The sequence below is a fragment of the Natator depressus genome, chromosome 1 (genome assembly GCF_965152275.1).
Source record: "Natator depressus isolate rNatDep1 chromosome 1, rNatDep2.hap1, whole genome shotgun sequence".
In the NCBI taxonomy this organism is placed as follows: Eukaryota; Metazoa; Chordata; order Testudines; family Cheloniidae; genus Natator; species Natator depressus.
Window position 1 is genome coordinate 347339395 of NC_134234.1, and position 27892 is coordinate 347367286.

Consider the following 27892-nt stretch of genomic DNA (forward strand, 5'->3'; position numbering starts at 1 on the left):
CCGGCCCCCCCAGGAACACCTGGCGCTGTTAAAGAAGAGGACCCCAAATCCCATTCTGAAAACAACCTGTATTTCCCTGCCCGGCAGGCGCTAGACGGTGCGGAGGGGCAGAGGCCGGGTGAGGCAGCTCTCTAGGGACTCGAAGACAGTGTAGGGGTCTTGGTCGGCGTTGACGTAGACGGCATCCTCGTAGAACTCCTGCAGGTCCGCGGCGTGCCGGCTGTACAGATCCACCTGCAGCTCCAGCTGCTCCGCCGCGTCCTGGGGCTTCTGCCGCAGGCGCTGCCGCAGCGCCGGGCTCGGGGCCGGCTTGAACAGGTGGTGGTAGAGCTCGCCGGTGACGGGGTCCGTGGCCCGCTGAGAGACCCGCTCCAGGATGGCGTCCAGGGGCAGGGTGAGGAAGACCACCCGGCTGGGGATGAAGCTGGTGTTGCTCAGCAGCTCGGCCTGGTCCGCGTCGCGCGGGAAGCCGTGCAGCACCCAGCCGCAGGACGCGCAGTCCGGCTTGCCCAGCCGCTCCCGCAGCACCTTCAGGACCAGGCTGTCGGCCACCGGGCACCTGCTCTCGAAATACGGCTTGATGAGCTCCCCGAGCCTTGACTTCTCCGCCACGGCCTCCTTCAGCAGCTGCGTGCAGCCCACGTTGACCAGGCCGTATTTCTGGGCCAGCAGGGCGGCCTGCAGGCTCTTCCCGCTGCCAGGCGGCCCGCAGAGCAGGACCCGGGGGGTGAAGGGGGCAGCCGAGCGGGGCTGGCTCTCCACGAACGTCAGCACCTGGGAGAAGACGTCGGCGCAGGGCTGGTCGGCGTTGACGGTGCGGAGGGTCCCCCGGTAGCTCTGGAAGATGCCCTGCAGGTTGCGGTGATGCTCCAGCAACCGCCTGGCGGTGGCCTGCTCCGAGCAGCCCTCGGGCTGCACCAGGCGCTGCCCCACAGTGGGGTCGGCCGGCCAGTCAAAGGTGGTGTGGTACACCTCCGTGCTGACGGGGTCCAGGCGCTTGCCTAGGTTCCTCTCCACCAGCACGGTGTCCGGCGCGTAAAGCGCCACCACGTGCCGCGGCACGATGCCGGAGGCCTGCAGCAGCAAGGCCTGCTCGCGGGTCTGGGGGAACCCGTCCAGGACCCAGCCCTCCCTGATGCAGTCCATGTCCGAGAGGCGGTCCTGGAGCAGGCCGACCCAGAGCTCGTCTGGGATCTGCTCCTGCCGCAGCTGGTAGTTCTGCGCCTCCTTGGCCAGCACCAGCGTCTTGTTGGACAGCAGCTGCTGCTGGCTGAGGTACGGGGCGCTGAGGTGCTTGCACAGCCACATGGCAATGGTGGTTTTCCCGGCGGCCGGGGGGCCCAGCACAAACACCCTGGGCACGTGGTCGCTGTCCTGCTTCAGGTGGTCTATCATGAAGGAGATGGGGTCCTCGGGCTGGTGGATGAGCACCGCCTCCACCATGCTTTGCATCAGCTGGAAGACACTGTGCTTCTCGGCATACAGGGCCATGGCGGGGGGGGCGTGGGGCTTGGCAGCGACGTCCATCTCTCTCCAGCTGCGCCAGGCGACTCCTCGGCGGGATTCCAAACCTGGCCCCGGGTTCCAGGGTTGCCCAGCAGTAGCCTGTGACATCACAGAGCACGGGAGGGGCGGGTGGAACGCGGCTCCCTGCAGCGAGCAGCAATCCCGAATCGCCCACGGGTGCGCGGGCACAGGCTGCCTTCCTGCGGCTGGGCTCCCGCAGGGTACGGCCCGTGGTGCGCTGGGCCTGCTCCCAGGGCCCGGGCCGGCGAGCAGAGGGCTGGCTGAGCCGAGCCCACTGGAGCAGGAATACCGGCGGGGGAAGAGGCAGGTTGGGGACCACGCAGCCACAGCGGGGGCTGGAAATCAGGGTGGCGGTGCCAGGCAGGGGACGATGGAAGGAGCAGCGGCAGTGCGGTTGCCCCCGCCATGCCAGACCAGCAGGAGGTCGTCTCCGAGCAGCTGCGCTGCCCTTCCCAGCAGGCTGAGCCAGGGACACGGCGAGACTGCAGAGGTGACGGGCCTGTCGCCGGCAGAGCTGCTGTCCTCACCCCTGTCCAGATCCATCTGTCACCTCCATGCAGGCGGCTCTTAGCTGGGCTGACGGGCTGCCACCAAGCGTTTGTCTGCTTGCTGCGCCCGGGGCGCCGCAGACCCCTGCGGCGCTGCTGCATCCGCCTGCCTGCACCCGGAAAGGAGCGTGCCGGATGGAGGCTAATGCTGCCTGGCACCCGTCAGCCTGGGCACGCAGGGGATGGCAGCTCTCGCTCCATCTCCCCACGGGATGTGACAGGCGGCCCCGGCCCTCTGCAGGGAGCCGGCATGGAGCCGAGTGACCTTCAGGGGCGCAGCTTCTCCGGGTCCAACCAGAGCCCACCGACGGCTATCGCCAGACACTGTCCTGGCCCCACCAGCCGCAGGCTAACGGGGCTCGGGGGAGTGCAGAAAGGGGGTTGGGGCAGAGCAGGGGCACCCCGGAGGAGGCAATGTGGGGAACAGGAGAGGGGACGAGGGGAGTGGGCTGAAGGAGACAGTGGGGTTAGGAGGGGCTGAGGGCAGCGGGACTGGGAGCTGGGTAGCAGGGGAGCATATTCTGTGGGCTCTGACCACACTTCATCGCATAACCCTCCAGAGGCAGAACGGTTCCAGCCAGCCCGGCCCGGCCCAGCCCGGCCCGGCCCAGTGACTTTCCTGCTGCTGCTAGATCCCGTCATGGAAAGCTCCCCCAGGGCTGGCAGCGAGGGGTGTGGGCCGGGAGCCACCCCGGGGGCTGGAAGGGCGGCTTGACCCTCACAAATCTCTCCCTGCTCTGAGATGTGCTGGGTTTCTCCAGCACCGGGGGGCTGATCCCTCTGCACTCAGCAATGGCCCAGCATGGCCCCCTAGGCGGGGAGGCTGGCCAGGACACCGGGGTTCTCTCTCTGGCCTTGTCAGACCAGCCTCTCCAGCAATTGGCAGAAGGAGCCGGCTTATCAAGAGGCCTTGGTCACAGCGTGGGGCCCCTCCAAGGCCAGGCAGGTTTGCAGACCCAGCTGCATTCCTCCCTCTGGGTCACTGGCTCCGCACCCCTGGCCTGGGACAGGATGCACCAGGTGGCTGCCCAGCGAGGGCAGTTCGGGCACCCGGTTCCAAGTGCCAGCCCAACCCGGAGCAGTGCCCCAGCCAGTCCCCCTGTGCCTCGTCCCCACCCCCGCTCCCCGGGCCAGCCCCTCCCTGCACTGCTGGGAACCCCACCCAGGCTACAGAGGAAGTAAAAACATCCCCACATGCCCCTGGGCCTTGTGCAACACCCCACCAGCTGTAGGCCCCCTGCAGGCCCCCCACCCCCAGACCTGTTGAGCCAGCTCCTGGGCAAAGGTCTGAGCTCCCCTCCCACATGTCAGGGAGATGCCGAGATAGCACCGAGCTCTGTGCAAAGCCAGGCATGGCTGAGTCCACCAGGACCCTGCACATGCCCCGCTGCAGCTCAGGGACTTGCCACCGCGCCCTGGCTGGGTGCTCCAGGCCAGCTCAGCCCCCCAGCGGAGTCCAGCCCCGGCAGTGTTAACCCTTTGCATCCCCTACTCTCAGCATCGTGCCCCCGGGGCTGGGGACTAGGGCGAGGAGGCAAAGACCCTCTTGCCACGGGAGGGGCCTGAGCCACAGGAGGGCGTGAGCCGTGGGCCCAGGCAAAAGGACAAGGCCCTGGGCGCTCTACAGCCAGAAAGAGCCAGGGGGAGTCCTGCAGCCAGGCAGGAGGCCGGGCCCTGGCTGGGGGGTCCTTGTTTGGACCTGACAGTCCCCGTGTTTCCTGCTGTGTGAATGAGGCAGCATGGGGGCACAGGGGATGAGGGGGGACATGGGGACACAGGGGGTGAGGGGGGACATGGGGGCACAGGGGGTGAGCGGGGACATGGGGGCACAGGGGCACGGGACGCCCTGGGGCCCAGCCACCTGTACTGGAGCCGTACGTGTGCCAGTGTATACCGGGGGTATCGGGGCATGGGAGTGTGTGTGTTGGGGGATCAGGGCATTGAGGTATCGGGGGCACGCTGGGGGAGTGCTGGGGTGTGTACCGGGGGGTATAGCATGCTGGCCAGTCTGTGTGCTGTGTGTGTGTTTGCTGGGGTGTGTAACAGTGCAGCATTAGGGGTATCAGAGGGGTGCATGGGGAGTGTGTGTTGGGGGGGTCAGGGGGTGCACTGGGGTGCGTATCAAGGTGGGGTGCATTAGTGTGTGTGTATCGGGGGTGCCTTGGAGTTCACTGGGGTGCGTATCAGGGCTGGGGTGCATTAGGGTGTGTGTATCGGGGTGTATTGGGGTGCACTGGGCTGTGTATCAGGTATGCACTGGGTAAGTATTGGGGTGTGTATCAGGGCTGGGGTGCATTAGTGTGTGTGTATTGGGGTGCACTGGGGTGTGTATCATGGTGGGGTGCATTAGTGTGTGTGTATTGGGGTGCACGGGGGTGTGTATCATGGTGGGGTGCCTCAGTGTGAGAGTATCATGGGCTGTACGAGGAGCCCATTCTGCGCGGTGGGTGGGGGCACAGGGCTGGGCGGTGCGTCTCCTTCCGTATGTGGCGGGGATTCTGGATGCCCTGGCGTCTGCTCAGGCTCCCTGTGCAGGGGACAGGCAGTGGGAGGGACTCAGAGAGGGAGGAGCTGGTTTGGGGGCTGCCCCAGCCCCACAGGACAGGTGGGTCAGCCCAGTGGCTCACCTGGCTCCGTGGCACGGGGTAGGGAGGGGCTGGTGTCCTGGGGCTGGTCCCAGATGCCGTCTGTGCTGTTCCTCTCCTGTGGCCCCCTCCTCTCTTGGTGCCAGTCTGGGGGCAACGTAGGGCCAAAGAAACCTGCAGGGAGACAGTAAAGGCCAGGCCTGGTCAGCACAGGGGGCCAGGGACCCCCCACATGCACACGGAAAGGGGGACGGCTCGAGTCTGACAAGAGTTGGAGACCCCCCCGCACACACACACAGGGGTGCTCGGGGCCTGCTCGGGACGGAGCCGTCAGCAGCAGGTGCCCAGCGGGTAGGGGAGGGTTTCCGGGGTCTGTTGCAGCCAGGCCTGGCTCTAATTCAGCCCAGACGTATGTGACCAATGTCTGGGAGAGGGGCTACGGCCCACAGACCTCCCCCCACGTGGTGCCCCCTGCAGAGAGGCCAGGCACTGAGATCTCCAGGAGCCCCAGAGGGGGTCCTGCCTGGCCCTGCCACTGCCCATGGCATCTCTCACTTGCTCACTTCTCCAGGATGGGGCCGTGCAGCAGGGAAAGGACGAAAATGGCCCCAGTCCCCCCATACACACACAGGCCCAACCCCCACCCCAGCCCTCCGGTTTTCGACTGGAACACGTGGTCGAAAAGGGACCCTGGCAGCTCCAGTCAGCACTGCCGACCAGGCCACTAAAGGTCCGGTCGGCGGTGCTGTGGCAGGCTAGTCCCTACCTGCCCTGGCACCGCTCTGAGCCCCGGAAATGGCCAGCAGCAGGTCCGGCTCCTAGGCGGGGAGGCCACAGGGCTCCTCCGCGTGCTGCCCCGCCCCAAGCACCAGTTCCGCACTCCCATTGGCTGGGGGCGGTGCCTGCGGGCCGCGGAGCCTCCTGCCCCCCCAGGCCTAGGTCAGGAGCTGGACCTGCTGGCCGCTTCCGGGGCACAGCCCGGAGCCAGGACAGACAGGCAGGCAGCCTGCCTTAGCCCCTCTGCACTGCAGACCGGGAGGTGCCCGAGGTAAGCCCCCGCCCCAGCCCCAAGCCCCAACCTCCTGCCCCAGCCCTGAGATCCCCCCGCTGCACTCCAAACCCTTCATCCCCACCCCACCCCAGAACCCGCACCCCCACCCAGAGCCCTCACCCCCCCTGCACCCCAATCCCCAAACCTGGAGCCCCTCCTGCACCCCACCGCCCACATCCCCAGCCCAGATCCCTCACCCCCCCGCACCCCAAACCCCGCCCCAGCCCAGAGGCCCCTCCCACACCCTAAACCCCTCATCCCTGGCCCCACCCCAGAGCCCTCACCCCATCCTGCACCCCAAACCTCTGCCTCAACCCACAGCCCACTCCCACACTCCAAATCCCTCAGCCCCCCTCCCCAGCCTGGAGCCCCCTCCTGTACCCCAAACCTCTCATCCCCAGCCCCACCTAGAGCCCACACCCCCAACCAGAGCCCTCACCCCCTCCCACACCCCAACTCCCTGCCCCAGCCCGGAGCCCCCTCCCGCACCCTGAACTCCTCATTTCTGGCCCCACCCGGAATCCGCACCCCCATTTATAGCCTTCACCCCCTCCTGCACCCCAGTCCAGTGAAAGTGAGTGAGGGTGGGGGAGAGCGAGCCACTGAGGGAGGGGGAATGTAGTGAGCGGGGGGTGGGGCCTCAGGGAAGGGGTGGGGCCTCAGGGAAGGGGCGGGGCTAGGGTGTTCCGTTTTTGGCAATTACAAAGTTGGCAGCCTGACTTGCGCCCAGGCCCCTGACTCTGGGCAGGGGCTGCTGGTGGCCATGCAGCAGGGGGGCTCAGTGTGTGCTGTCCGGGGGGGTTGCCCTTCTTGAGATGGGTCTGGGGCAGGCGTCTGCACCGCAACCTCCCCATGACTGGTGCTGATGGCGCCACGGGCTCCTTCGAGGGCTGGACGGGCCGTGGGGGACGAGCTGCCCTGCCCGCAGACAGGGCCCGGCTGGGCCACGGGGGCCTGCTCTGGGGTCAGTCCCCCAGGTGCTAATCCAGCCCCTTCCGCACCACAGAGACGGAATGAAATCCCTCCCCAGGGCAGGGGCTTCTGCGCTTGGACCCCCAGAGGAAGGGCCGGCTGCAGCCGGTTCCCCCATGAGAAGCACGGATCATATCTGTGCACACACGTGTACGCACTCTACACAACACACACACAGACCGACACACACACCTCACACACACCTCCCAATACAAACCCAGCACAACCTTGCACATATGCAGACCCACACACACTCCTCACATGCACCCCCGATGCACACACACAAAACCTTGCACACATGCAGACCCCCCCACACAGCTCACATGCACCCCCTCGATGCATACATGGCACAATCTCACAGACGCACACACACACACAATCTCGCAGACATGCAGACCCTCACCCACAGCTCAGTTTAAAAGCCAGGTGCGATGGTTTGCTCAAAGCTCCACTCCAGAAAAGGTTTCGGGGTGGGTCACTGCCCTGCGGTGCCCGGGAGGCCGGACTAGATGATCACAATGGCCTGACACTGCCGGTACATTAATCTGGGTGGAGCGAGCACTGTGCCCCGGGCTCCTTGTGTGAGCGCACATCTAGGGTGGCCGGGAGGCCAGGGCCGCGTGGGGAGCAGAGCAGACAGACAAGCCCCTCCCCGTACTCACTGGAGGTGCCCAGCTTGCTGGCGATCTCCGAGATCCCTGCTTTCAGGCTGGGGAGCAGCGGGTACTTCCACCTGGTGCCCTGGCCCTTGCCCCCCCTGGCAGACAGGACGTGGGTGGGGGGCGCGCCCACCTCCTGGTCCAGCCCAGCTGTCAGGTCAATGTTGATCTTGAACTCCAGGCCCTTGCTGCGCCCTTGGCGGGAGCTGGCAGGGGTGGGCTGGCTGGCAGCTGGCAGCATCACATCGGGCTGGGAGCCCAGCACTGGCCGGAACAAGGAGAGCTGGGCCGTGGGCACTGGCTCCAGCAACTCGGACTCGAAGGGGGTGGTGTTCGGCGGGCGGCCCCCGGGGCTGCTGCGGAACTGGGGAACCGGGGAGCCATCCCAGTCTCCAGCGGTCTCGCCCCAGCTCCCGGGGCCGTGGGAAGCATCTGGCGACGGCTCGTCTGCGGAGCTGGTCATGAGCCACCCCGAGCCGGGCGTGGAGGAGGAGCCGGACAGGGCTTCGCCGGGCGGCAGCTTGGCCAGGAAGCGGTTCGCCGGCGGCAGGAAATTGGCGGAGGAGATTGGGTCCGCCGTGTCAGCCGGGAGAAGGTCTGCGAGGGCTGGCTCGGCGCTGGGATCTGCCAGCCGGAAGCTGCCCTGGCTCCACACCTTGATCTTGAAGTTCAGGCCCAGGTTGAGAGAGAGCGCGGGGTCCGCGCCCCTGGCCGGCAGCTCCGACGCCGTCAGAGGGGCTTTCGGCAGGGCTCCCTGGGCGGCAGAGGGGGGCTGGGCCCTGGCACTGGCTCCGGCAGGCGGCGGGGTCTGTCGCATCTCAGCCAGGGCCACCGTGGCCGAGGAGCCCGGTGGCATCAGGCACAGGAGCGCCAGCAGGGCCCACATGGCCCCGGTGTCAGCGAGCGGCAGCAGGAAGGACGTCAGAACAGGCCTGGGGAGAGGTGGCAGGTCGAGCGTTAGTGTCACACCAGGAAAGGCCAGAGAGCCTGGACCAAGGGACCCCAGACGGGCATCACCCCACGGCAGGCAGCCCAACCCCGGGCCCAGCGCATCCCCACCCCACGGCAGCTGGCCCGACCCTGGGCCCAGAGCATCCACCCCCCATGGCAGACGGCCAGACCATGGACCCACTGTGTCCCCACCCCATTGCCCATTGAGATAAGGAAATGTTCTTCCACCCAACCCATGACTGACCTGCGGGACTCCCTGCCCCAAGATCTCCCTGAGGCTGATGCTCGGCAGGACTCACAGAGGCCTGGGTGTCGATCTGGAGAACAAGGCCATCCCGAGGCACCTCTATAGACAGCACTGAAAACCCCAGCGCCCCATGCAGGGGAGGGAGGGTGAGAGCCCGCCTGCCCCCGGCAGAAGCCCAGTGCTCAAGAGGAGCCTGCCCTGGGGTAGATCGTCCCACCATTGCTTGGGGGGCGGGGAATTCCTGCCCTATCCTCTGGAGCAGCGGGTGCTGGCCACTGTTAAAGGGAGGCACTGGGCCGTGGCAGGCTCTGGGCCAAGCCATTCAAACATCGGCTGTGTGCCCACCATACACAGGGGTGGGAATCCAGGCAAGGTTAACCCTCTCTCGCCCGCCCCCCCCCATTTACTGACCAGCCCCCGCTCTCGGCACTGCCCCCGGCCGTCCCTCCCCAGGTCTGAGGCCACCTGCGCAGCAGAGCCGTGGCCAGGAGCGGTGTGTGTCTGTGACCTACTGGGTGGCACAAACACGGCAGCTGCACAATGGTATTCCCAGCCCCCAGAGAGACAGCAGGTCCCGGGTGCTCCCAGCTTTCCAGCCCGCCCTCCGGAAACACATCCCTCGCTCTGGCTCGACACAAGAAGCTGGGGGACGCGTTTCACGGGGACCCTGCCCAGAGTCACACTCCGTGCTGCTGTTCACTTTCAATACGTCTCGTAACCCTGGCGAACAGCCACAAAACAAAGCCTGCGAATACGGGGCCAATAGTCAGAAACAGCAACGGGTAACTAGGGGTACGTCTACACTGCAGTAAAACCCCCACGGCGGGCCCGTGCCCGCGGACTTGGGCTCGTGGGGCTCGGGCTGTGGGGATGTTCCATTGCTCTGCTGACTTTTGGGCTTGCGTGGCAGCCCGAGCTCTGGGACCCTCCCGCCGCGCAGGGTCCTAGATCCCAGGCTGCAGCCTGAGCCGAAATGTCTACACTGCAGTTGAAGAGCCCAAGCCTGAGCCAGTGGGCACCGGCCAGCCGCCCACAGGGGTTTTATGGCCGTGCAGATGTACCCCGAAGGGCAGTACGAGCAATCCCAGGCAAAATCCTGGAAACCAGATACAGGATTCCATTACTAAAGAATAAAAACAGGAACACTTTGCCTGTTCCATTCATTCCCTCTGGGGCACCTGGCCCTGGCTGCTGTCAGAAGGACACTGGGCTAGGTGGACCATTGCTCTGCCCCAGCTTGGCTGTTCGTACGTTCTTATGTTCTTAACCTATTTACTGCCATTCAGCAGGGTGTTATGGAAAACAGGTCTTGTCAAACAAACCTGATCTCATTCTTTGATGAGCTGACAAGTCTGGTCGATAAAGGCACTGTGTAGCTGTAATGCACACCGAGGTGTGGGTGAGCACCGCACAGCATTCTGATCACACCACGAGCATGGCACAGGATCGACAGAGCGCATGTGAAATGGATGAAGACCTGGCTAACTGACAGATCTCAGAAAGTGGTTGTCCAACGAGACTCGCCAGCGAATGGGGGTGTTTCTGGCACTGGTCAACACCTGCATCGGAGATCTGGCAGGAAATGCAGAATCGCTGCTGATACAAAGTGCAGACAACCCAGACATTCACGGAGTGTAAATGAGAAGGCCAGGGCAGTCACACAGAGTAGTCTGGATCACTTGATCGGCTGGCCCCATTCAAACAAAATGGGTTTTAACACAGCCAAATGCAAACTCGTACGTCTAGGACCCAGGGGTGCCGGCCACACCCACGGCATGGGGGCTGTGTCGTGGAGAGCAGAGACTCTGAAGAGGATTTAGGGGTCACAGCAGACAGACATTCAACGTGAGCCCGCAGAGCAAAGCCGTGGCAGAAAGGGCTAACGTGGCCCGAGGACGCCTGTACCCGGGAGCGGTGAGGAGGAGCAGGCAGGCGATCTTCTCTCTCTACGCTGCAGGATCCTGCGTCTGGTTCTGGGGAGCAGGGCATTTTTAAAGGATAATTGCAAAGGGTGCAGAAAAGAGCCACAATAACGAGCTGCGGGCTGGAGCAAAAGCCAGACAGGGCGAGACCGACAGAGCTCAATACAAAAGGGATTGAGAGGCAAGCTGATGACGTGGTGCGTGAGTCTCTCCCCGCAGAGAAGATGCCCAGCCCCAGCGGGCTCTGTAAGCTAGTGGAGAAGGGCCGAACAAGAAACAGCAGCTGGAAGCTGAAGCCGGACAAGTTCAGAAGAGGTGGCGTCTCCATCCCCTCAGTTCTTCAAATCCAAACCGTGCCTTTCGGAGGATGCGTTAGCCCAACACGAATGGTTAGGCTCAACGCAGGGCTACCAGGATGGAACGGGACGGCCTGTGACATGCAACTCAGACTAGGGGATCCAATGCTCCTGTGACGAAGTGGGACTGTTCTTAATGGTTCCTCTGAATAGTGTGGGGGTGCCTCAGCTTCCCCTAGGCAGTTCTTAAGTATCTAGGTGGTGGGGTAAGGGTGTATGATCATTGCAGAGCCCTAGAGGGCAGGTGTGTGCAGGGGTCTGGACACAGAGAATGGCCGACACCCCGTTTCCTGGCAACTGATGGCCTGGCCCTTCCCTCCTGCAAGGTGAGAGCTAAAGGGTTGGAGAACAAAGGACTCAGGTGACCTCCTGGCCCGGGAAAGGGACAAAGCCCAGAGGAGGAGGGGCTGGAGGGAGTTTCAGTTTGGGGTTGGCCGGGACATGGAGTGAAGTGCAGACAGGGTTGTCTGGCTCACTGCCCCCCAAAATGGACCCAGCTGAGGGGTCCTGTTCTCTGCACCTACAAGCTCTGTTTTAGACCATGTTCCTGTCGTCTAATAAACCTTCTGTTTTACTGGCTGGCTGAGAGTCCCGCCTGACTGCGAAGTTGGGGGGCAGGATACTCTGGCCCCACCCAGGAACCCGCCTGGGCGGACTTGGTGTGGGAAGCGCACGGAGGGGCAGAGGATGCTGAATGCTCCGAGGTCAGACCCAGGAAGGTGGAAGCCGTGTGAGCTGTGTGTCCTGCAGACAGGCTGCTCACAGAGAGGAGACTTCCCCAGAGTCCTGCCTGGCTTCGTGGGGAGCAGTTCCAGAGCATCGCCCGGGGACTCTGTGACAGCTCCCTTCTGGCCTTAACCGCTGTGAATCTACGAACAAATCATTATAGTCAAGTTGGAGATTTTCACTTGTGGGGGCTGCATCTTAGGAATTCCTTGACCAAACGACCCCAAATTTTCACCACAAGCTCCCCGGCAGCCCCTGAGCTGCTCCACCGATTTTCAGGCTGATCAGAGGACACAGGCGGATGTTACAGAACATAAAAAATTCAGCTTTCAACAGAAACATAGCTGCAAGTGTCACTAGCCCGCAGCTCCAGGCCTCGCAGCCTAACCCCCGCCCCTCTGTCTACCCCCAGGATCTGCCTCCTGCACCCTTCCGCCACCTCCTTAGCAGCTCCGCAAGTGCTGCCCATCATCATGCCACCCTGAGCCCGGCATTCACCCAGCTCTGCCAAGCGGCTCCAAGCCTGCGGGGGCTGGGCTGCTGCCAGGCATCCAAACCAGAGCCGCTCCATTTCGCAGCTAGAGACAGATGATGACAGAGTCCTTCCCAGAGTGTGTGTCCATCCGTGTGTGCCCCTGTCCGCCCGTGTGTCGCTGTGTGTCCGCCCGTGTGCGTGGCCGCAGAGAGCAGCGCCCTGGGGAAGTGCTCACCCCTTCTGCTGAGACGAGCCCAGACCCGAAAGGCAGCTCTGTGCAGCTCCCAGCCTCCTCTCGCTCATTAGCCATCACCTCCCTCACCTTGTCTCTCTCGATCTGGGGACCGGCAGGGCTACCCCACGGCACACAGCCTGCATTCCCTGCCCCCAAGCGCTGCAGCTGCCGCCCTTCCTGCCCCGACGCGGTGCCCGGTCTCTGCAGCAGGGCTGCGGTGCCCGAGGGGAAGCCTGGCAAGCGCTGGGCCATTCCTGAGTCCCTGGGGAGGGGACAGCGGCTGTCATATGAGCTCACCCAGGGCAGGAGCTAAGGGGAAGCCAAGGCCCCGCAGGGGGCCAGCGTGACCCCCCCTTCCCCCTGTCTCGGTCACTCCCGCAGCAGAGTGACCCTTCCAGCAGCAGGGAACCTGCCTGCCTCCCTTCCCCGATCCTGCCCCATGGCCTGGCCCTCCCCACACACAGACAGCAGGGGGGACAGCATCCAAGAATGCAGCCTCCCTGCCCTGCAGGTCTGTGACCCCCACACATATGACAGCCCACTGCTGTTCCCCCAAGCATCTGTGCCCACAGCCACGGGCGGGCAACAGAGCCTGGCCACCAGGCAACCAGCCCCTGGCGCTGGGGTGCAAGGCCAGGGAGCAACAGCAGCTGCTTCAACAGAGAAGGGGGCTGGCTCCTGCGAACGGGTGCAAAGCGCAGCGGGTAGGGTGACCATACGCGCCGTTTTGGCTGGGATAGTCCCTTTTCTAAGCCCTGTCCAGGGCGTCCCGACGTTTTTTTGGCAAAGCTGGGCATTTGTCCCGTTTTCTCTTGCCAGCTGATCATCAGTTTTGCCAAAAAACCCCTCACGGGAACGTGCCGGGGAGGGGGGCAAGCGGCAACATCTGCCCTGCGTGGGAGGGAGGGCTAGGGAGAGTGGCTTGGGCTGGGACAGCCATGCGCGGCCAGTGGGGGGGTGTAGAGGGGGCCTCAGGCTGGCCCCGTGTGCAGGCAGGCAGCAGGGAGGTTGGGCTCGCATAGGGGGGCACAGGCCGGCCCCGTGAAGTGTCCCATTTTCCCTAACAGCCGGCGGGGGCAGCCCTGAACAGCTCCGGGGCTGTTCCACCCAGCTGAGGGCAGCAGGGTGGGCGTGTGGGCATGTGTGCACACCCACACGCACGCCAGCCCATTTCGTTGCACGGAAGCCCATCAAAGGCCAGCCCCTGGTAGTGCACTCACCCTGGCACTGGGGGCGTGGGGATTATCCCAGCAGTCCCATGTGCCAGGCGCTGGACACTGACTCCTGGGCTGCCCCCAGCCCCTTGCAGGTCTCCAGAGAGGGGGGTGCTGGGATGAAGAACCCCCTGCGCTTGTTGCACTGCAGCAGCTCTGAGCAACTCTGGACATGCCCTGATTTCCAGGGCACCTGCCAGTCCCCCAGGTTCAAGCCCTAAATTCCCAGGTTGACTTTAATCAATCTCTGCCTTGCCAGCCCCCCATACCCAGAAACCAGGGGCAACGCTGAGTCTCCCCTTTGCCCCAGACCCTGAAATGCTGGGACTGGGGTCCCGTTTTCCAGCTTATCTCCCAGACTGAGAGCCGAGAGTCTCACAAATGCCCTGCCTCGGGGAACTGGGGTTTATGGGAGACCAAACATTGCGAGGCTCTCCATGGAACAGCAGGAGCTGGGGGCGCGGAGCCCAGCCCCAGTGTGGGAGAGACCCTGGTGCAGCTGAGTCAGGCTCCAATGGTGCTAGGGCCCTGGGCCCCCCGGCCTGCAAGCCGCGTGCTGGGGCGTTCAGCATTCACTGGGTTTCTGGGGGGTGGGGAAGCTTGTGTCCTCCAGCCATCCTGGGAGAACAGCCCTGAGTGGGACAGTCCCGCTCAGGATGGGTCGGCCCAGAGGAACCAGGCAGCGCGAACACAGCAGGACCCCCACCCTGGCCTCTCCAACTAGGCCAGCCCCAGGGCGCCCAGCGGCTGGGATGGTGGGCAACAGGTGGGCCCGGAGGCTCTGTGCCCTCATTCCCAGGGAGCAGCGTTCGCTCCCCCTGTGCTCCACCATTGTTTATCACGGGATAGCGCAGAATCACAGGGAAATAAACGCAAACCAAGGTGCTGTTCTTGGCACAGAGGAAGCTGCGTCTCCAGCCGAGCTATGGGTGTGGGGTGAGGGCACCCTGCCAGCACCAGCCAGGGTCTGTAGCCCTCTGTGGCAGCCCCCACACTGGGGGAAGCCAAAGGAACCAGAGCCAACAAGAGTTACCACCTTTGAAATGCAAATAAACCAGCACCCCCGCCCATGCGAGCCCACCGCAACCCCAACCACAAGGCAACTCTTCAGGCCTCCCCCCCTTCAACAGCCACTTCTCAAGTCTCGGGAGAGAGCACACGGAAATACACAGATATGATCGATAACGCCATTCTCTTACCTTGGGTGCCTCTCCAAGCAGCTTTGTTTGTGTCCGTCTGCACAGAAAGTCTCTTTTCCCAACCTGCACTAACTCTGTGTTTTAACTAGAGACGGGTTTCAGAGTAGCAGCCGTGTTAGTCTGTATTCGCAAAAAGAAAAGGAGGACTTGTGGCACCTTAGAGACTAACCAATTTATCTGAGCATAAGCTTTCGTGAGCTACAGCTCACTTCATCGGATGCATACTGTGGAAAGTGTAGAAGATCTTTTTATATACACACAAAGCATTGTGCTGGAAATGGCCCAACTTGATTATCATACACATTGTAAGGAGAGTGATCACTTTAGATAAGCTATTACCAGCAGGAGAGTGGGGTGGGAGGAGGTATTTTTTCATGCTTTGTGTGTATATAAAAAGATCTTCTACACTTTCCACAGTATGCATCCGATGAAGTGAGCTGTAGCTCACGAAAGCTCATGCTCAAATAAATTGGTTAGTCTCTAAGGTGCCACAAGTCCTCCTTTTCTTTTAACTAGAGACGTGAATACGTAGAAAGTTCCAAAATGCTCCCAAAGAAAATCCACGGAGTCTAGTTCCTGAATTCGTAGCTGCCGTTTGATTTTGCCCTTTCCAGCCAGTTCTTACTCTTAATGGCAATATCACAGCATCTTTCGCCGGGCACGAAACTTTCACCGTTCGCGGCCCCAGTGTATCGTGAGCATAACGCAAATCTTTAGACCCACGGGAAAAAATCTGGCAGATTTTTTTTTTCAGGCAACTGGCAAATCCATTAAAAAAATGGCCAGGCCGGACAAATACCGGCCAGGTGGTAACCCTAGAACCAGCATGGCTCAAGGGAAAGGCAGAACAATGAAGTGCATTGGTGGGGTGTGTGACGAAGTGGGACTGTTCTTAACGTTTCCTCTGAATAGTGTGGGGGTGCCTCAGTTTCCCCTAGGCAGTTCTTAAGTATCTAGGTGGTGGGGTAAGGGTGTATGATCATTGCAGAGCCCTAGCGGGCAGGTGTGTGCAGTGGTCTGGACACAGACAATGGGCGACACCCCATTTCCTGGCAACTGATGGCCTGGGCCCTTCCCCCCTGCAAGGTGAGAGCTAAAGGGTTGGAGAACAAAGGAATCAGGTGACCTCCTGGCCCAGGAAAGGGGAAAGCCAAGAGGAGGTGGGGCTGGAGGGAGTTTCAGTTTGGGGCTGGCTGGGACATGGAGTGAAGGGCAGACGTGGTTGTCTGGCTCACTGCCCCCCAAAATGGACCCAGCTGAGGGGTCCCGTTCTCTGTACCTACATGCTCTGTTTTAGACCACGTTCCTGTCGTCTAATAAACCTTCTGTTTTACTGGCTGGCTGAGAGTCCCGTCTGACTGCGGAGTTGGGGGGCAGGACCCTCTGGCTTCCCCAGGACCCCGCCTGAGTGGACTCGCTGTGGGAAGTGCACGGAGGGGCAGAGGATGCTGAATGCTCCGAGGTCAGACCCAGGAAGGTGGAAGCTGTGTGAGCTGTGTGTCCTGCAGACAGGCTGCTCACAGAAAGGCGACTGCCCCAGAGTCCTGACTGGCTTCACAGGGAACAGTTCCAGAGCATCGCCCAGGGACTCCGTGACAACTGGTGTCAGCGGTGGGATCTACTGCACCCCGTGGACAGCGCTTCCTGCAGTAAGTGACTGGGGAGCAGTAAAACAAAGGGGAATTGACGGGGACCAGGCGTGCTGAAGATTCAGAGAGAGACAGTTTCAGGGGGCGGTTAACCCCTGGGGGTGTGTGACCAGAGAGAAGAACTTCTGCAGTAACAGGGTCCCCTGGGGATTGCAGTGAGCAGTCCCAGGGGCGGAGGAGTCTGCAGCTCGATCCTGGCAAAGAGGTGGTGACCTCGAGAAGGGCTGGCACACTAGGGGTTCTCCCTGGAAACCGTGGGGAGCTGAGAGCACACAGGCCTGTGAGTCCACAACAACTTGGGAAGAGCGGAGTGATGGCCTGTCACCGTCTCCTTAAGAAGGACATTGTAACCCTGTGCAGAAAGAGAGGGTTGAGCAGAGGAAAGTTCACCAAAGCGCAGTTCATTGTGCAGCTGGAGGAGGATGACCGCTCTAAGGGACAGATTCCTGACCCCAAATGGGGCGATAGCAGGATCTGGGAGCAGCTGGAATAGTAGCCAGGCATCCCCAAGACTCCTGTCCCCGACCAGACGGGGGTCTTCACGATTGAGTTCCCCGTCGGGGGATCGGAGACAGACAGGATTGGAGCTGAGTCCGAGAGAGCAAGAGGACTGTGAGAGACAGCGAGAGCCCGAGAAAGAGCTGCAGAAGCAGCAGCAGCATGAACTGGCGGTGGGGGAGCGGAGCACAGTGGGAGCTGAGACCCCAGCTGAGTGGGGGGAGACACAGGCAGGGCAGGGGATCTGTGGGGAGTGGCAAGGTGCTGGGTAAGGAAAGTCTGGATGAGCCTAGGCAGCCTTGTGAGCTGATGGCTGCGTCTAGTCAGCAGGGTGGGAAGGCGAGGAGAGTGGAAGATGAGTGTCCCTGGACCTTACCTGTTAGCTGGCTGGAGAAGTGGGACAGGGAAAGGAACGTGCCTGTGTCTGTCAGGGGTATTGACTTGCCTATGGAGGGAGCTACCCTGATCTCTAAGCAGTTGTCTGTGACCAGCCTTGTGTGCTGGGACAAGGGGAATGAGATCCCAAGCTGGATGTCTGGGAAAGGAGAAAGTGTGTCCGGCTCTCTTTGTCTGTGGAGCAGACAGAAGGGGCCTTTCAGCCTGTGATGGTTGAGGGTCGTGCAGTTGTCTCAGAGCTGGTTCTGGACTCAGCTAAAGCCCAGGAAGGGAAGGGTCCTAAGTTTGTGTCTGCTCGGGAGAATGGCCCTGTAACTAGGTCGCATCCAGTTAGCGTCTATGTAAAATCCCAGAGACCAGACAATTCTGGTGCTTGTATTTTGCCTGTTGTTAGTGTGTTGTTGGGAAAGGATGGAGCAACTCTGTCTGATCAGGGTGAGATCCTAGCCAGGGCACAAGGAGGGCATGAAGGTGATGTGATTGTGTTACCTACTGAGGGTGTGGAAACCTGCAGCAAGAAGGAAAAGATTCCTGAACTTGTGTGTGGCAAAGGGAAGGAGAATGCTTCTGACCTTTTATCTAGGAAGTCTGTAACTTTGCCTGAAAGGGGATTGTGTAGGAATCCGCCGGATGGGCCAGAGGTGATTCTGGATGTAAGGGAGACCCAGAAAGAGTCTGTTGTAGCTCAGGAAAGTGTTCCTCTCGAGCAAGCCCTAGGTAAAGAGGGTAAGAGCAGAATTTCTGTGAGGGGTGAATTGTTGCATAGAAAAGCCCTAGGGAAAGGTATCCTCATGGAGTCTTTGCAAGCAGTTTACTGCCACTGAAGGGTGTGAAAGTGATTTAATCAAGAAAGTTTCAGTTCCTAACAGCCAGAAATTTTCTGTTGTGAATGGATCCACTGACTGTCCTGTTGAAGGATCCAGTGTGGATAGCTTTGAGAAGGTCTCAGATGGAGTGAAAGCTGTTAAGAAAGTTAAACAGTCCTCTAACCAAGTGGCTGTGTTTGGCCAGCTTGTTGGGGAGACAAGGTTGTTGAGAAAGGGATGTCTCCATGCTAGTTCTGTCAGTGAACAGTATGTGGCCCAGGTCAAGATGGGGGCTCTTAACCAAGAGAGCCCGAATTGCAGCCCTCCAGACTGGAGCGCTGGGAGAAGACCCAATCCCAGTTTGACCCCCGGGGCTTTTGGGGTGGCCAAAGGGCACAGGCCGCATGTGGGAAGGTTTATGCGGCCTGTGAGTGCTATTGACCACCCCCGACCTAAGGGAGGGCGTAAAACTGGAAGGGCCTGGTGTGACTCCTACCAAGGAATGGGAGAGATGCTCGTGGCTTCGAACTTCCCCAGGTCACCGGCTAAAGTGACCCCGCTCAGTTTGATCTCGAAGGGGGGAGACATGTGACAAAGTGGGACTGTTCTTAATGTTTCCTCTGAATAGTGTGGGGGTGCCTCAGTTTCCCCTAGGCAGTTCTTAAGTCTCTAGGGGGTGGGATAAGGGTGTATGATCATTGCAGAGCCCTAGAGGGCAGGTGTGGGCAGGGGTCTGGACACAGAGAATGGCCGACACCCTGTTTCCTGGCAACTAATGGCCTGGGCCCTTCCCCCTGCAAGGTGAGAGCTAAAGGGTTGGAGAACAAAGGTATCAGGTGCCCTCCTGGCCCGGGAAAGGAACAAAACCCAGAGGAGGAGGGGCTGGAAGGAGTTTCAGTTTGGGGCTGGCAGGGACATGGAGTGAAGGGCAGACGGGGTTGTCTGGCTCACTGCCCCCCAAAATGGACCCAGCTGAGGGGTCTGGTTCTCTGCACCTGCAAGCTCTGTGTTAGACCATGTTCCTGTCGTCTAATAAACCTTCTGTTTTACTGGCTGGCTGAGAGTCCCGTCTGACTGCGGAGTTGGGGGGCAGGACCCTCTGGCCCCCCCAGGACCCCGCCTGGGCGGACTCGCTGCGGGAAGCGCACGGAGGGGCAGAGGACGCTTAATGGGTGGGGGTATTGATGGGGATTGGGGGTAGCGGAGCGCTGTGGGGAGGGACAGGAATAGCAGGGAAGCTGCAAGTCCGGATCCAAGTGTGTTGACAAGTTTGTGACAAGGCCTAGAACAGCGACTCCCCCTCAGGGCGCCCTGAACTCACTCTTGATGCAGGGGGATGTGACAGGTCACCTCAGCAAACAGAGAGGGGTCGAAACCAAGCCCGGCCCAGCAGGATCTCTGCACCTCTGAGCTGAGCCGGCTCACGCTGTGTGCGTGTAGGGGGTTTGTTAGCTCCTGCTGCCTGTCGGTCTATTAACCCCTTCGCCAGCGATAAGGCGTCTCTCTGTTCTGTTCTAGCTTGTTGTAAAGCCGCAGCTTGGCCTGACAATCCGCGCTGAAGGTCAGCAAACCGGGCCCGTCGTTCTTCAGTTCCAGCCAGGGTAGGGTCTGGACCAGGCCCGGACAGCACTACCAGAACTCAACCAGTAAACCAGTGGGTGGACCCTGTGGATGGGATCCTGTTCGTGACGCCAGTTATGTAAGCGGGGGAACAGTCCCGCTCTTGTGGGGAACTTTCCTGGCTTCTGCACTACCCCGGTGAAGTGGGCTAGCGAAAGGATCTGAGTCCTCGCTCCCACTTCCTTTACCCAGTGGCCTCCCTGCCCTTGAGGACTCCCCTTCCACTCTCCTGTCTGGCAGAGTCCTCGTAACCCCAACAAGGCTGGGCCCAGGATTCCTGGGGGGCTCGACCCCCAAACCTGCTGCAGTCACCTAGGACAGGGGCTAGGGTGTCCCCACTCTGGGGTACTCTCTCTGCACTGGGCACTTCTCTGACCCACTGATTATTACATACAGGTTAAAGCAAATGCAAGTTATTTAATCAACAATTAATTTTAAAAAGAGTAAGGGAAAATGGGAAAGGTGAAAGGAAACACATCAGCCCGCTCTGTGGCAGGGAACGTCACAAACAGTGTCTCTGGAATGTCAGGGCAGTTCACAGTCTGTTCCCTGTAAGTCCCAGGCCCCCTGCTCCGGCCCTGGCTGTGCTTCAGGGATGCTGTGGGTCGGACACTCGCTCTGGTGGTGGCCACACGCTCTCAGGCTCTAAGTGGTAGGACCCTTCTGCCCAGTGTCGGGGTTACGATCCAAGCCTGGCCTGCAGAGCCCCTTGGCTGAGGCGTCTCCCTGTGCTGGGCCCACTGCCCATGGTCCCCCTCGCTCTCCCCAGCTGCTCACCGCACCCAGCTCCAGACGGCCCCAGCCCCAGCCCCAGCCCCACTTGGTCTCTGCACGGCTGCTGCTCTGCCTCCAGCTCCCTGGGCTGCTTCGCTGACCCCTCTGCCTCTGGTTGCTGCAGCTCCGCTCCCAGGGCAGGTCTGCTCTCTCTGGGCTGTGCCTCTGGCTTTGGGGCTGCAACTCTGCTCCCCAGCTCAGCTCGGGCCCCTGCTTTCTCCTTAGCTTAGCCCCACTCTGTCTGACTCAGGCAATTCCAGCTCACACAGAGGAGGGGACCTCCCTGGCCTCCTGACTCCCTGATTAGCCTGCCCGCCCTGTGTCACGGAGTCCCTGGGCGATGCTCTGGAACGGCTCCCCCTGAAGCCAGTCAGGACTCTGGGGAAGTCTCCTTTCTGTGAGCAGCCTGTCTGCAGGACACACAGCTCACACGGCTTCCACCTTCCTGGGTCTGACCTCGGAGCATTCAGCATCCTCTGCCCCTCCATGCGCTTCCCACAGCGAGTCCGCTCAGGCCGGGTCTTGGGGAAGCCAGAGGGTCCTGCCCCCCAACTCTGCAGTCAGACAGGACTCTCAGCCAGCCAGTAAAACAGAAGGTTTATTCGACGACAGGAACATGGTCTAACACAGAGCTTGTAGGTGCAGAGAACAGGACCCCTCAGCTGGGTCCATTTTGGGGGGCAGTGAGCCAGACAACCACGGCTGCACATCACCCCATGTCCCCAGCCAGCCCCAAACTGAAACTCCCTCCAGCCCCTCCTCCTCTGGGCTTTGTTCCTTTCCCGGGCCAGGAGGTCACCGGATTCCTTTGTTCTCCAACCCTTTAGCTCTCACCTTGCAGGGGGGATGGGCCCAGGCCATCAATGGCCAGGAAACAGGGTGTTGGCCATTCTCTGCGTCTAGACACCTGCACACACCTGCCCTCCAGGGCTCTGCAATGATCATACACCCTTACCCCACCCCCAGATACTTAAGAACTGCATAGGGGAAACTGAGGCACCCCCACAATATTCAGAGAAAACATTAAGAACAGTCCCACTTCGTCACACCCTGTCATTCAGGCTGACCTGGAGCACTGGCCTCTCCCCATTGTTCCTGGGGACTATCAGTCTCAGGGTCCTGATTTCCCATAGACCCTTCCCCTTTTAGTACCGGGAGCTAGCCAACCAAAACACCCCCACTGAATGTTAGTAAGGGGGCAACAGTCCCCTTACATGTGCATGCGTGTGTGCGCGCACATGGTGGGCGTGTCTGTGTGTATGTGCATGCATGTGGTGGGTGTGTCTGCGTGTCTGTGTGGGTGCGTGCATGCGGTGGGAGTGTCTGCGTGTGTGGGTGCGTGTGGTGAGCGTGTCTGTGTGAGTGCGTGTGGCGGGCATGTCTGTGTGGGTGTGTGAGTGCATGTGGCAGGCATGTCCACATGGTGGGTGTGTCTGCGTCTGTGAGTGCATGTGGTGGGCGTGTCTGCGTGTCTACAGTGGGCGTGTCTGTGTGTGTGCGTGCACATGGTGGGCGTGTCTGTGTGTATGTGCATGCATGTGGTGGGCGTGTCTGTGGATGCGTGCACGCGGTGGGAGTGTCTGCATGTGTGGGTGCGTGCACGCAGTGGGCGTGTCTGTGTGGGTGTGTGAGTGCGTGGGTGCGTGCACACGGTGGACGTGTCTGCGTGGGTACATGGTGTATGCACCCGCGTGTCTGCCTTACATTCACCCAGCCCTCTTAGCCTCCTGCTTGCAGTGGACGCCCTCCCCCTGCACCCACCCCCCGCTGGTGGGTCTCACTGGAACTCCATGGAGCCGAGCCTCCGTCCCTGCCTGGAGCCGACCGCCCAGGGTGGAACCCAGCCCTGCCCCTCTGGGCTCCTCCAGCCCGGCATCCTCTGCAGAGAGCGAATGGGGTGGTGGCAAGCGAGGCTGACCTTGCGAGGGGCCCCCAGCACTCAGAGGGGGGCTGCAGCCCCAGCAGTCCTGGGGTCTCCACGTTCTGGTGCCTGTGTCGCCCAGTGCGGGGTGAGCCAGGTGCACCAGACCCCTTGGGGCTGCTGTCTGTCCCCCAAAACCGACCTCCCCGCCAACACAGCCGGTGCCTCCCCCAGCCCCGGCCGTGCTCGAGCCGGTGGCCAAGCGACCCCGCAGCCAGGGGGCGCGGAGGAAGAGAAATCAGCAACAGCCACCCGTGGGCGGCTCCAGACCTCTGCGCGGAGCGATGGCGCCCGCAGAGACCTCCCCCCATGACCCTGCCCAGCCGAGCCAGGCTCTCCCCAGACACAGCGGCAGCGAGAGGGAGAACGGGGCCCGGGGTTCAACCCTCAACGCGATGTGCGACCCCATCCGGGGGGGCAGGGGCAGACCTGCCCCAGACAGAGCCACGAGGTGCCCGTTTGCCTCGCTCTCCCAAGTCTAGGGCCCGCCAGGCTGGGGGTCAGCAGGTGCCTCTCCCCACGGCGGAATATGTTCGTTCCTGGCACCGCGCCCAGGCTGCCGCCCTCCGCTCCGACGGGATCAGCATGCAGAGGTGCGGCCCCAATCTTTGTGACAGGCCCTGTCTCAGCGGCGTCCCATCATGAGCAGTCAGACGGCAGCTGCCTCCCGGCGCCTCGGCGTGGACAGATGGGACATGACAGGGCCCAGCGCAGCCTGTCCCCTCTACGGGCGGCGACTCGGGGTGCAGTGCAGCGGGGACAGTCAGCCTGCCATCCCGGCCGGCCGCAGGGACCCACCGGGCACACAGCACGCTGGGACACTAGGCTGGGCTGCAACCCATCTGGGGGGCGTGGGCACAGACGCAGCCCTACGAGACGCTGCCCCGCAGTCAGGATAGGGCCGCAGAGTGACAGGAGCCCACTGGCAGGAACCGGAGTCCGGACACTGGACAGCGCGGGAGGAGACCCAGCCCCCAGTGCTCCACAGACCCCCCCCCCAAGCTCCAACCCCCCCCATGCCCCACAAATTCCCCCAAATGCCAGCCATTCCCTGTGCCCCTCAGGACCCCCCCCCAAACCTCAGCCCCCCTGTACTGCACAGACTCCTCACAAGCCCCAGCCCCTCTCAGCTGCCCTATGGGACTCCCCCCATCCCTGCCCCTCCTTGTGCTACAGCCAGTGAGTGGCATCAGATGAGCAGAGGGACAGGGAGACTGGCCTGGCAGCCATGCCCGCACACCAGTCCTGCCCGCACTGGCCGTGGCCTTGTCCACATCTCTGTGGCTGGCACTGTCGTTCGGGGCCTTGTGCAGTACTGCCAGCCCAGCCGGGTCGGGTCCAGCTCTGCCCTGCGACACGTGAGCAGCCCACTCGGTTCTGCACCTGGCGCCCTGTCAGCCCAGGGCTTGCCACAGCGCACTGCCCGGCTCCCCAGCTGCGGCAGGGCACCGTGGGGAGAGGACGCTGGGGACACAGTGGGGAGCAGAGGGAATGCTTGGTTGGGGCGTGGTAGGTCAGAGGCAGGGTCCACCTGCTGCGGCCAAATCCCTCAAGGCCTGATCGATGGTCCCCTGTGACATGCTGCCGGTTCCACGGTGTGCTCGATGCACCATTGTGCGCAGGCAGAGTGTGTGACAGACATGAAACAGGCGTGCATGCTAGTGACCCCTCGTGGGGGGGAGGCCTCAGTGGGCCAGGAACAAGAAGCAGCAGGCCAGGAACAAAGCGTGCTCTGCTGTGGGGACCCCAAGCTCCCCGTGAGCTCAACCGGTGCGGCCTGGTCCTTCCAGGGCAGTGCCTGGGCCTGATTCCGTGGCTCGGCCCTGGGAACCAGCCGAGGTCGGGGGTGCCACTGTGTGACATGCAGGGGAGACGCCTCACGGAGGCTGCGGGACACAGACAGACCCTCTGGCTCCCTCCCTCCTCCCCAGACTAGCCCAGCCCGGGCCGCCCGCTGCCCCCGCGCCCTGGCCTGCCGACTCCATGCCAAGGATGGGGGCAGTCACTGCCAGTAGGGCCGCGAGAAGCCGCGTCTGATGCTCTGGTGAGAACCCCAGGGGCTGCTGGGAAACCAGGTGAGGACAGGGGCCCAAAGGGAGAAGCAGGAGCCAGCAGGGGGCTGGGGGGCACACCTGGAGATATGGGCACAGGTGCCCGTCACACCCGCCTTTGGCCCCTGTCTCTGTGTTGGGCTGGAGGTGGGGGCAGACGTGCAAGACGTCAGGTCCACACCCCTAGGCCACGGCCCTTTGGCATCGACTCCAACAGCCAGGCCCCGAGCCGCAGGATGCTCCACCCGGCGTCCGCACCCCAACCAGTGGAGTTGGAAATCCGAGCCCAGCGGTGCTCGGGGAGCAGCCCCTAAAGCCTCAACGGACCAGCCTCCGGGCGCAACAAATCAGACACATCCCTGCCTGCAGCCATCCCCACTGCAGCCCTGCACAACCAGACAGCAGCAGCAGCCCAAACCAGGGGGGACCTGGGGGCACAAAGCCCCCCGCCATGCCTGAGCCCAGAGAGCGGGACGCACAGCCACTGGGACACAGCAGAGCCAGAGACGGGACCCAGACACCAGGGAGCGGCGGGGGACAGGACCGCGACAGCAAATGGACCCGACAGCCAGGGGCTCCCACGCCAACTGCAGCGTGGAGGGGGCTGGCCCCACCCGCCTGAGCCGCAAGGGACCATCACTGGCTCGCGGCGGCCCAGCTGGTCCACGGTCGGGACAGCGACGCCCCGGCAGGAGGCCACGAACGAGCCGTGCAGGCTCCCCGCAGTGCGCAGGGCAGTGCCACTGATACCCCCTCCGGCCCAGCCCGCGGCCCCTCCTGCCGGGCGCCAGGCCCCCTGCTTCTCCCTGCCCCGGTGTCAGGGCCCAGCAGCGGCTGGGGAAGAGCCGGGAGCGTCTGCCAGCCCCTGCCCTGCAGGCCCCCTGCGTGTCCCGGGCACCGAGCCACCATGACGGGGGCGTTTACACACACCCCGCACCTGACACCACGCCGTGCTGCGCACCTGCACATGCTGGCACACAAGCACTCTCACCCCGTGCGCACACCCCCGTCACACCCGCCCCATAACACACACACACACACACCCCGCAAACCACACACACAGTGCAGCCCCCGTGACACACACACAACATAACACCCCCTCAGTCACACCCACCCCATAACACACACACACACCGTAAACCCCACACACAGCGCACCCCCGTAACACACACCACAGCTTAACACCCCCTCAGTCACACCCACCCCATAACACAGACTGTAAACCCCACACACAGCGCACCCCCGTGACACACACACCTCAGCGTAACACCCCCCAGTCACACCCGCCCCATAACACACACACACACACAGTAAACCCCACACACAGCGCACCCCCGTGACACACACACCTCAGCGTAACACCCCCCAGTCACACCCGCCCCATAACACACACACACACACCGTAAACCCCACACACAGCACCCCCCACACAGTGCACCCCCGTGACACACACACCTCAGCGTAACACCCCCTCAGTCACATCCGCCCCATAACACACACACACACAGTAAACCCCACACACAGCGCACCCCCGTGACACACACACCTCAGCGTAACACCCCCTCAGTCACACCCGCCCCATAACACACACACACACAGTAAACCCCACACACAGCGCACCCCCGTGACACACACACCTCAGCGTAACACCCCCTCAGTCACACCCGCCCCATAACACACACACACACCGCAAACCCCACACACAGCACCCCCCACACAGTGCACCCCCGTGACACACACACCTCAGCGTAACACCCCCCCAGTCACACCCACCCCATAACACACACACACACCGTAAACCCCCCACACAGCGCATCCCCGTAACACACACCACAGCTTAACACCCCCTCAGTCACACCCACCCCATAACACACACACACACCGTAAACCCCCCCCACAGCGCACCCCCGTGACACACACACCTCAGCGTAACACCCCCTCAGTCACACCCGCCCCATAACACACACACACACCGTAAACCCCACACACAGCGCACCCCCGTAACACACACCACAGCTTAACACCCCCTCAGTCACACCCACCCCATAACACAGACTGTAAACCCCACACACAGCGCACCCCCGTGACACACACACCTCAGCGTAACACCCCCCAGTCACACCCGCCCCATAACACACACACGCGGAGCGCACCCCCCATAACACACACACAGCATCACACCCCCAGTCACAAGGCGGTAGTGACACCACACAGCATCACACCCACACCGTGTCACACCTCCCCACACACAGTGCCACACACATACACAGAGAGCATCATATTACCCCTCCCACATGCAGTGTCACTCTCCCACACACACAGGGTCACACACTTTCCCAAGGTGCGTGGACAGTGGTGCCCGGCCAGCCCTTTCCCTGCTCCCCTCCCCTGCATTACGCAAGGGGGACCCCAGGGCTGGAGCTAACACGGACCCCGCTCCGCTCAGCACTGCCGTGGGCGAGGTCCAAGACCACGGGAGGTGGGAGATGATCCTGAGCTCCTCGAACTGGCCAGCTGGGAGCGCGCGGAGCACCCAGACCCACATCCCTCGGCAAAGGGGCAGGCCTGGGAACACCTGCCCCAGGGGCAGCCCTGGCCCCCACCCCAGGATGGGGGTCAGGTCAGAGCTCTGAGTCCATCCAAGGCTCCAGGCTGGCTCTGTGCAGAAGGTCCCCTCGGCTCCCCACGGTCCTGAGGTGCCCAGCTGTGTGTGTGTGTGGCTGCGAGCATGTCTCTGTGACGCTGACTGTGTGTGTGTGTGTCGGTGGCTGTGTGACACTGAGCGTGTGTGGCTGTGGGTTGGTTTTCTCACCCTCTCCTCTCTCCCCCCGGCTGCTGTCCCTCAACCCTCTCCTAGTATCACCTGCACATACCGGCTCACTCAGACGCTTGCTTGTGCACTCACACACACACTTGTGCACACACACGCACACTCGCGTGCACATTCACCCTCACACACGCCCCCCCCCCGCCCCTTTGCAATGACTGTCTTGAACGTGCAGGAAATACCAAGAACGGGCTGTGGGTTCACTCGAGCCCCGGCCGCCCCCCGGCCCCGGCCGCCCCCTTTCCCCATCGCCCCGAGCCGAGCCCCGGCCGGCCCCTGCCCCGAAGATGGGGGGGAGGAATCGCCCTCCCGTCCTGGGGGGTCACTCGATCGCCCCCCCCGCGCGGAGCCCGGTCCCAGCGCGCGCTCACCGTGTGCCGGGGCCCCGGGAGGGACCCTCCGCCCGCAGCGACCCCGGCCTGTGCCGGCGCGGAGCAGCCCCAGCCTCCGCCCCCCGCGCCGCCGCCGCCGCCGCTCGCTCCCCGCCGGTGCCTGCGACTGGCCGCCGAGCGCCCCGGCCCCGCGCGGCCGCCTCGGCTCGGCCCGCGCCCCGCCCCGCGCCGCGCCGCGCCGCGCCGCGCCGCGCCGCCCCGCACCCCCCGCGCAGCCCCGTGCACACCCAGCCCTGTGCACACGCCCCCGCGCAGCCCTGTGCACACCCAGCCCTGCGCATACCGACCCCG

The 27892-nt window shown here is 62.6% G+C and overlaps 1 protein-coding gene and 1 pseudogene across 1 annotated transcript; both read right to left on the reverse strand.

Annotated features, from left to right (window-relative positions):
* Positions 1 to 90: 90 nt before the first annotated feature.
* On the reverse strand, positions 91 to 4768 carry LOC141980982 (adenylate kinase 8 pseudogene; annotated as a pseudogene).
* PRRT4 (proline rich transmembrane protein 4) lies at positions 4362 to 27882 on the reverse strand. The gene is made up of 3 exons (XM_074962803.1): positions 27581 to 27882; positions 7346 to 8274; positions 4362 to 4834 (listed from the first exon to the last, which is right to left on the reverse strand). Exons 1-3 carry the CDS (start codon positions 27880 to 27882, stop codon positions 4686 to 4688), a joined length of 1380 nt encoding a protein of 459 aa, XP_074818904.1. The 3' UTR covers positions 4362 to 4685.
* Positions 27883 to 27892: the final 10 nt, after the last annotated feature.